This window comes from Silene latifolia, unplaced genomic scaffold (assembly GCF_048544455.1).
Source record: "Silene latifolia isolate original U9 population unplaced genomic scaffold, ASM4854445v1 scaffold_119, whole genome shotgun sequence".
Classification (NCBI taxonomy): Eukaryota; Viridiplantae; Streptophyta; class Magnoliopsida; order Caryophyllales; family Caryophyllaceae; genus Silene; species Silene latifolia.
The window spans coordinates 1,120,078-1,130,258 of record NW_027413127.1 but is presented as its reverse complement, the minus strand read 5'-3'; the positions used below and the strand labels follow the sequence as shown (position 1 = coordinate 1,130,258).

At 38.2% G+C, this 10,181-nt stretch overlaps 1 protein-coding gene across 1 annotated transcript; it reads left to right on the top strand.

Annotated features, from left to right (window-relative positions):
* The first annotated feature begins 1,268 nt into the window (after positions 1-1,268).
* On the top strand, positions 1,269-6,498 carry LOC141637485 (uncharacterized). The gene is made up of 6 exons (XM_074446954.1): positions 1,269-1,623; positions 2,566-3,134; positions 3,702-3,891; positions 3,982-4,046; positions 5,022-5,232; positions 5,780-6,498. The coding sequence occupies exons 1-6, from the start codon at positions 1,501-1,503 to the stop codon at positions 6,098-6,100; spliced, it is 1,479 nt and encodes a 492-aa protein (XP_074303055.1). The 5' UTR covers positions 1,269-1,500; the 3' UTR covers positions 6,101-6,498.
* The last annotated feature ends 3,683 nt before the right edge of the window (positions 6,499-10,181 follow it).

Here is a 10,181-nt window from a genome sequence, read left to right as displayed (position 1 = left end):
ATCTACAACATATGCCAAGCTCAATCGGATACAAACCGATTACAACCATAAGAAATAAATTCTTGTTCAAAGAATGAAACACTGCAACAGAGTCTCTATCATCGATTCGCCGCAAAAGGCTTTCATCCATAAGAGGGTCTCCGAATCTTCCTTGACGAGTATCCATTTCTTCTGACGTGATTGATTGTAGCCATGAATCGGACAAAATATGTAGAACCATATAACGATCTATAACAACGCTGATCTTCTGCTGACTTATTAGAAAACTGCAAATGAACCAGAAAACGAAAGCTGTCAAACTGAGAGAAGGACACCCCCGATAGACGGGGACAGAGCCCTCAGAAAGTGAGACGAAACAAAAACGAAAGCGGAAATTAAACAAAAACATAAAGGAAACAAAGCGGAACACAGGAAAAAAACGGAAACCACCGCCTCCCTACCAACCCACAACACCGCCAGATCCAAGCACCACCCTGCCACACCACCTCAACAAACTCGTCGATAAGACCCGAACATCCCACATACACCACGCAGGCCCAGAGAGAACAAATGGGATTTATCTAGAACCGGGTGTGGGTAAGAAAGAAAAAAATTAGAAAATGTTTTTAGACAACTTTCAATTGCTGAAAAAAAAAATAGAAAATATTCAAAATCAACTAGGCACATCTCATGTTGCCAATTTAGAAGTCGCGCAATTGAGATGGTTGAAAAAGCGGGATGCACTCCTTGACTATAAACGTGTTTACTGGCAACAAAAAGCTCGTATAAACAAAGCTAATTTTGGAGATAATAATACCAAGTTTTTTCAAACTCATGCCACGATTAGACGTAGTAGAAATGGCATTAAACAGTTTATTAATAAGGATGGTGCTTGTATTACTGATCAAAACCTCATTAAGCAAGAAATATCCGAGGAGTTTAAACTTAGGTTTGCAAAAAATCATCTTTGTAATTTCGACAAGAATGAAGATTTTAAGTCTATTTGTGGATTAATTACGATTTAAGATAACATTTTTCTTACGGGTAATATTAGTAGGGAAGAGGTTAAACAAACGTGTTTAGTTTAGCCGAGATAAATGCCTGTGTCCCGATGGATTTCTGCAGAGTTTTTTCAAAAATACTTTGGGATATTGTAGGAAATTAAATCACTAATGCATGCAGCGGTGTTATTTTTCCATTCGAAAATTACTAAAAGAAATAAATCATACTTTCATAGCATTGATTCCTAAAATTGAAAATCCTCAATCGGCAAACCACGTACGGAGTATAACCAAAGAAAGACTCCTCATAAAACCGTCTTATTCTATAATTTGTGGTTGCCTCGATCGTACTTGTACCATTTATAACACCCTCATTTCAATACAATCCAATCAAACTAATTAGGGAAAGATCCGATACGTTAGTTAACAAAATTTACCCGAAAATTATGACAATTTTGTTGTTGTGTGGTCACTATGATTTTACCCTTGACAAAGTTTTATCTTTGTTGTTTGATTTCTCATGGGATTTAGGTCTAAATTCAATCACCATGGCAATTCTGGGATTCATCGTTCTCCTCCATATCTTTACCCTTTTGTTTGTTTATTGGCTTTTCTTTCTCTTGCTGCCCTCTTTTTTCTCAAGGTTTGCATTTTGGATTACAGTTTTGCGTTGTTTTTCGATGGTTATGTTTGCGATTTGTGTTTCGGGTTTTTTCTTCATTGAGGCATTTCGTCGAACAGGTTATAGGGGTTGGAATTTTGAGTTGTGGTTAGGAATGTAGGGAGGTGGGTACTTTTATTTTTGATAATTAGCAGGCGGGTAGTTGTCGGTTTTGTTATTCGAGATTTTGGTTCACTGAGGCATTTCGTCGAATATGTTATAGGGGTTTGTAAAATTTTGAGTTGTTTAGAAATGTAGGGAGGTGGGTTGTTTTGTTTTTGATAGTTAGGAGGTGGGTAGTTGCCGGTTTTGTTAATCGCCTTTTGAATGAGATGATCTTATACGTAAGACAAATGCTTATATTTGTAAGGGTTAATGGGGTTGGACTCATGTGTAAGGTCGTCTTATAGAAGGTTTGCAGTAATTCTGATCATATATTGATTAGTAGTAGTGTTTGATTTGTAGGAGTGATGTGCATGTCCCCTATGACTATGAGCTACATTGGTATTAATATGATTGTTTCATTAGGCAGCTAGGTTGATAGAAGTTTAGGTAGATTTTGAGTTGTTTACTATAGAGTAGCAAATTAGGAGATGGGTAGTTTTATTTTTGACTATTACGATGTGGGTAGTTGCCGGTTTTGTTAATTGACTTTTAAGTAAGATGATCTTATATGCAAGACCAATGCATATATCTGTAAGGGTTAGTTAATGTGTTGGACTCACATGTAAGGTCGTCTTATAGAAAGTTTGTGATATCTGATCATGTATTGATTTACAGTTGTGTTTGATTTGTCCGAGTAATGTGGATGATCACCATGAGTTATATGGATGTTAATATGATTATTTCCTTATGGTAGTTAGGATGATAGAAGTTTATTGTTAATGCACTATTTGATCAGATGGTGCATTTGTTGTATGACAGGTTAGTGATTTTGCATATCAAACCAAAACTGTTGCTGGACACAACTTAAAACCCACACCATGGCATTTGTTTGAGCCAAAAATCCTAGATGAAGGAACAAGCTATTCCCGAGCAACCAAAATCTTACAATGTCAGTATTTTCAGTGTCGCTCTAATGCGTATCCCATCCCTCCATTACTTGACCCATCCAAACTGATCTCGTGCCCAGAATTCTTCAGATGGATCCACCATGATTTGGAACCATGGTCTCACAGCAGGATAAGTTTCGACCATTTGATGGAAGCTAAGGATTATGCTGCTTTCCGGGTTATAATAGTTGGGGGCCGTTTGTTTATCGACATGTATTATGCTTGTGTGCAGAGTAGAGTGATGTTTACTGTATGGGGGTTATTACAGCTTCTTAAACGGTATCCTGGTATGGTCCCTGATGTTGATCTCATGTTTGATTGTATGGACAAGCCTGCAATTAACAAGACTGAGCATAGCTCTAGACCTTTGCCTCTTTTCCGGTACTGCACGACCAACCAGCATTTCGACATCCCATTTCCTGATTGGTCTTTCTGGGGTTGGTAAGTTTCTTACATTTGCTCTGCTTCTATGTGATTACTTTGTCAACACAGCACCACAAAATTTTCACTGTTTCACAGAAGCTTGGCAGTGCCTGCTGTTATATGAAATTGGCATTTTATGCAGTGCTTTCCAGTAGGTGGAATTCGTGGCTCGTAGATAAGATTATAGTGTATTCCATCTGACTAATGGATCCAAAGCGAGCTCATTGCTCTCTCTATATATTACCATAGGGATTTAGTTTTTACACTGTATCCCGTTTCACCTCCCAACTTGGCAACTTCATGGCTAGAATTGGTTTATTCCTATGGCTAAAAGATTGAGTATGAAACAGCTACTGACTGTAAGATGACCCAAAGATGTTATCTGGTGCTTTCTAAAAAAAATCGGACGTAACTTATTTGACAGATCTTTTCATGTAGTTCTGGTTTTTAGCCCTCTGTTTCTAGGGAGGGTAGCTAGCACTCATTTTTATCGGTCATGTAGCTGTGGTCCTTGTTTATTACAATGTCAACTATTCTATTCTTATTTGAAATCAAACTAGTTTTTCACATACATGTGCCTTTCAGGCCAGAGGTGAACATAGGACCTTGGGATACAGAGTTCAGAGATATTAAAAAGGGTTCGCACTCTAAGAGTTGGAGCGAGAAATGGCCTTACGCTTACTGGAAAGGAAACCCGGATGTCGCGTCTCCACTTCGTTCAGAGTTACTGCAATGTAATGATACCAAGGAATGGAGAGCACAAATCCTCCGTCAGGTGGAATACCAATAAATGATCTTGCTTTTGTTTTTTCTTAACAATAGTAGCCTGTTCAATGCACCATCTAAATTCCATCACATTCTACAGGACTGGGGAGAGGAAGCGAGAGCTGGGTACATGCAGTCAAAGCTATCTAACCAGTGCAAACATAGGTATATACTGATTATATTCCTTCTAGAAACAATATGGCCATACTGAGATAGAGTGCTTCTCTCCATGCCGACCCCATGGCCCCACTCCAAGCACACACAGACACAAATGAGAATTTTGTGACGGTAGATGTATTCAATGAGATTCAGTCTCTAGGAAAGCTGCATAATTTACCAAACACAAACTCGGAACAGCACACTGAAATGGTTCCATAAAGTTGTTCAGACTGACATCTAGTTGGCACAAGTAAAATTTTATTGCTCACCGCCTCACCTAATGGGCTTCTTGTGTTTCAAATTCATTGCACCAACCATATGCTGGTGTGCCAGTTGGTGATTTCCCTTGAAGCTATAGAAATTCCTTGTGTGATGCAAGTATGATGATACATGAATACCTCAGTAGCTAAATTGCATATTCTGCCCCTACATTCAGAATAACAAAGAGTTGAGAAGATGTCACGGTAACAACTATGTTACCCTAGTGTCACGAGTGTTCCCGCAACTGGTTGGGTAGAAGGGGTTCAAATTTACCCATCTTTAAGATACATACTCCCTCTGTCCCGCTCATTTGTTGTCCTTTCTATTTTAGGATTGCATTTGTTGACAAATTTGATCCTTCACACCCAATTTGGTCCACTAGTCATCTTATAATTGGCCTCCTCTTTCCTTGGTCTTTGTGCCAAAACCAAAGGACAACAAGTGACCGGGACGGAGGAAGTAATATCTTTTGAGATGACCCGTAATAAAAATTAAGTCCTGAATTGCATTGATGAGTGATGACTACTACTTCACAATTAAAAGAGGTGTGACCAATTTAGCCAGCCAATTTGCTCTATTATATTATAATCCAAAACCTAGACTAGTGAATCTTTAGCTCGGTTGGAAATGGAAACAAATATTGAGAAGATGCCTGTGCTAGAAAAATTAAGGGCGACACTGGTTACTGGTGCAGTGATGCCTGACTGTTAATTATCTCAGGTATAAAATTTATGCTGAAGGTTATGCCTGGTCAGTGAGCCTGAAGTATATTGTGTCATGTGGCTCTCTTACACTGCTGATAACTCCTCAATATGAAGATTTTTTCAGCCGTGGTCTGTTCCCCACGAAAAACTATTGGCCTGTGCCACCTTTTGATCTATGTAGAAATATAAGGAACGCTGTTGACTGGGGTAATGCACATCCTTCTGAGGTAAACTGTTTCTTCCTTTAGTATTATCAGCTTGTTTGATATATAAATCTAGCTACAATTATGGTGGTGTAAAATTTTACACAAATTCTCATTGAAGACGGACACTATCCGTCACAAGCTGAAGAGGGATAGTGTCCCTCTCGCACAATGCAAATGGATAGTGCAAGTGGGGGAAAATAGATACCCCCACTTGCCCATCCACTTGCATTTTGTGAGAGGGCCACTATTCGTCTTCAGCTTGTGACGGATAGTGGCCGTCTTCAATGAGACGGACTGAAAATTTTAAGGTGTGGGATGAACTGCACCTTAAATTCTCACTTTACGCTACCGCATGGATGTGATATTATCGTATGAGTATGGCTGTCTTACCGAAGTTTTGCTTAAATCTAGACCCATATTACAAAAACTTACAACAGATTGTCCTACATGTGAGATCAGCCCATTAATTTTATAAATAAATGAGCATACATAGGTGAAACTGTCTCGTACACGACTCACTAGACCCACTGAGGGCATGTAAATGATCCCGGAAATTTTGTTGGAGCAGGCTGAGGCTATGGGTCAAGCGGGTCAAGATTTCATGGATTCCTTGAACATGGACCGTGTATACGATTACATGTATCATCTAATAACAGAGTATGCAAAGTTACTTGATTTCAAGCCACTAGCACCTCCTTCAGCACAGGAAGTTTGTGCCGAATCTTTGCTTTGCTTTGCTGAACCAAAGCTAAGGCAGTTTCTTGAACAGTCGGCCACAACTCTTTCACCATCACCTCCATGCGCCGTGCCTAAGAATGATGGCAAGATCCTCAGTCGGTGGAAAAAGCTCAAGGAAAAGGTGAGTAATGATATCATGAGACAAACTTAAGTCCCACAACAAATAGATTTATACCAGAAAAACCATCATCAAGCGTATGAGGTAGATGTTTGTCGGTAATAGTACCCCAGACGATGTGCAGGAGATAGCATATAATAAGGTTGTTGGATCTGTAACATGTCTTGCCAAGTTTACGCTCCACATTGCAAGTATGGAGTTATACTCATGTTGTTTAGGATAGCTGTAGATCATAGAATTGTATTTTGCGCTGATGCAAAATTATGGCCAGCGACAGTTGCTGAGTTGCAGCAGAATTTCTGAATGCTGGTTTAACCGGTTTTTGACTTCTTTTACATAGCGAGTTTTGTACGAGAAGATCTCACCTATAAGAGCAATCAAAATGGTTATGTAATATCCTCATTCAATTTTCAGATTAATGGTTGATCTCACATGCAAGACTGTCTGATACAAATATTTGAGTATTAGTTTGTGATGCTTCCATTGTGTGGTGATTATTACACTCATAAGAGTAGTTATGATTGATTACTGCACTCTCTCAAGTGCAGTATTGCGAGTCTGCAGGGATAATTCCCAACTGTTTCTTTCACAGGAGATCGTCTCGCTCTCTCTTTTCCAGATTCTATATATTGTTAGTCATTATTTTTTTAAAGGAAGTAAACCCTAATTGTTAATGTAAATTATTAATGCAGTTGGATAATTTTTTTGGAAGGTCACCCATAATTGTTACTCCGTATTACAGTTATAGGTATTCTTTAGAGGCAGGGGTGAGGCGCGGAGAAGGTTAATGGAAAGGTTTAGAATTATTGGGAAATTCTCGTACTTTAACAGAACACGGTCTCAAACTATTTTTTGACGACGAGGTTTTTTTTTTTTTTTTTGGGTTCATAGGGAGCCAAGGGCGATTCTGATGTTGACGTGATTTGAACCCAGGTCATGAGTACCACTTCTCATGACTTTACCAGCTAAGCTAGTTGACATTTGCATGAGGTTGGTTTTAAAACCTATAATTAACACCATGGTGATAAAGGGTCATGTTTGTTGGAGTCCGTTTTTGAAATAATGCTCAAAAATAAAAGAATTGTCGTTTTGGGTCGGTTTTGAAAACAATTATCGAAATGGTGTCCACGTAGGCTCGTTTTTGACGAGCCTGTAGGAGGCTTAAACACGCCATACGTATTGGCGTGTTTACTTCAATGAACACGCCATACGTAATGGCGTGTTTAGGCAGCCCAAAATACTAAACCAAAGTCAGTAGCTGGACAACATAAGCAAAGGAAACACGCCATACATAATGGCGTGTCTAAGGAAGAAAACACGCCATACGTAATGGCGGGTTTCAGCAGCCCAATTTTCCAACCCCTTTCCAGTGACTATCAAATTGCCAAAAACTAAACACGCCATACGTAATGGCGTGTCTTCCTCTTGAAACACGCCAATACGTATGGCGTGTTTAGCCAGTTGTATTTTTTTTTTTTCATTGCTGCACAAATTCCCTTCGTCCGTATCTTTCCTTTGCCAAAACAGAAAACCAAACTCAACAATGCTCAACAATGCTCAACAATGCAAAGGACAACACAAACCATTGCCTATTATAAATAAAAACCGAGTTTACACAACACATATGTTTCGCACAAGGGGATTAAAATCTAAGTTTTACAACTAAAATGTCAAAGAAATTAACCATCTAAAATGTCAAACAAACCATTAATCTTCTAACTATTACATCATATCCTCAAGTCTTCTTCTTGCTTTTTCGTCGAAGGCGATTCCAAAACCCTTTCTTAGGCTCCGGGGTACCTTCTTCATTGACGGCTTCTTCATTGACGGGTGACATTGAAGACATGGAAGGCATTGAAGACATGGCAAATTGACCACTTCTCTATTCCAATTTCAACAACATATTGTTGTGCCTCTCTATTCAACTCACCTAGGCGACGAAATCCTATGTCAAACTTCTTGTTTTGTAATTGCATTGCCGTTGACCCAAACATTTCTTTAACTCACAAAGATTTCTAAATCTTGTATTAACATTTGAAGCCAAATGACGAATGCAAACCCTATGATAGGCATACGGCTCCTCCCACCCACTACCAACTTCACTCATTGCTTTCATAATCCCTTTGTGTCTATCGGAAATGACACACAACCCACTTCTTTTGGTAACAAATACTCTTATGCATGACATAAACCAAGGCCAACTATCGGTATTTTCGGCTTCAACAATAGCAAAAGCAACCGGGAAAATTTGATTATTAGCATCAATTGACATAGCTGTCAAAATTGTTCCCTTGAACTTTCCATATAAGTGGGTTCCATCAATGCTTAAAACTGGCCGACAATGTTCAAAGCCATCAATACATGGTTTAAATGCCCAAAAAACACGCTTGAATTTTTGCACATTTGGGTTAGTTGTTGGTGTTGTATAAAATTGAACAATAGTGCCAGGATTAGATTCTTTTAAGCCTTGCATGAAACGAGGTAGCAACTCATATGATTTATCCCAATCTCCAAATATTTCCTCAATTGCTCTTTGTTTTGCATTCCAAGCTTTGGTGTATGAAATTGTGTAACCATACTTATCTAAAATATAAGTAACAACAGAGTTTACTTTATATCCCCAATCTCCCTCAACAAGGTTACGAATCTCATGACTTATGAATGCTCGTTTCAAATTCATGTGGTCTTGAGGTACCATGTCACAAACACAAGACTCATCATGAGGACCTTTGTATGTCACAATGGTAAAAACTTTAGAATGAAAGTCTTTTTGTGTAGCCCTTAACCGCCAATTACATGGTGTAGGAATCCGGCCACATTTGAAGGTAATAGTATTAGGCTTTGATTCGAACTTTGAAAAATTGATTTGCTTTAACACAATATGATGTCACCTCATCGCTAAGTGAAGCTTTGTTTGGGAACACTTGTCCAACCGCAAACTCTTTCCCATGTTCATATCTTACCATATTTTCCCAAGTTTTCCAAATTATTCAATTCATCCTCATCTAATTGATCAATCTTATTAAACTCAACGATGGGAGCACTAGCAAAGACAAGATCATCATCACCATCTTCTTCATTTGCCAACAAATTCTCATCAAGTATTGCCAATTCCTCATCAATCTCATCACCTTGTAAGTTACCATAAAATTCCCCTTCATTTACGTAATTAGTTTCAAGTGAAACAAATTGAGCAACATCATCTAGCCTAATACTTGGTGTAGGAATGACAATTTGACTAGTAGAAACTTCTACAAATATGTCCATTGAAGGAGCATGTGAATGACGAATACTTGCCCATAACGCTTTAAAGGCTCCCTCATTATTAAGGGGAACAATTTTGAAACACCCTAACTCGGAAATTTCATCATTACCTTCAATTGAGTACCCAAACTCTGAACACCGATTCCCTTATAAATCTCTTCAACTAATTCAAGATATGTCATCTTTGTACTAGCTAGAATAAAACATTGATTCCCTCCTCTATAAGTTACACATCCATTTTGCTCCAACACTTCTCCATCCCAATAACAAATAAGAGGAAAATCACAAATTTCCATTCTATACAAAAAAATTGAACAAATTTAGTATAAATCAACTACCAATAACCTAATTTCCCTAAAATACATACCTAAACAACAATTAAAAATCATAAATCGTTCATCCTACCTAATTAGGGTTTCGAAAATTTGGGGCTTTTTTTAAACAACCTTAAATTAACACATATAAGTTGTAGATCTAGGCACAAAACAACATAATTACCAACAATGAAGACAAAATAAGCAAAATCTACATTCAAAAGATGAAATTAAATAAGTTAAAAGAATTAAATTACCTTGCTAATTAGGTAGAATGTATAATTTGAAAACCAAAAACCCAATATAATGCCGGAGATACGCCGGAGATTCGCCGGAGATGAGTGTGAGGTGAAGAAATAAGAAGGGGAGTGAGGTTTGTTGAGGTTTGTTCTATCGCACTTGGTGTTTGTGAGGCGAAGATGATAATGTTTTGTTTAATTTAGTAGAAAGGGACGGATATACTAAAAAAAAAAAAAAAAATCTGCCTAAACACGCCATACGTATTGGCGTGTTTCACCCTTAAGACACGCCATTCC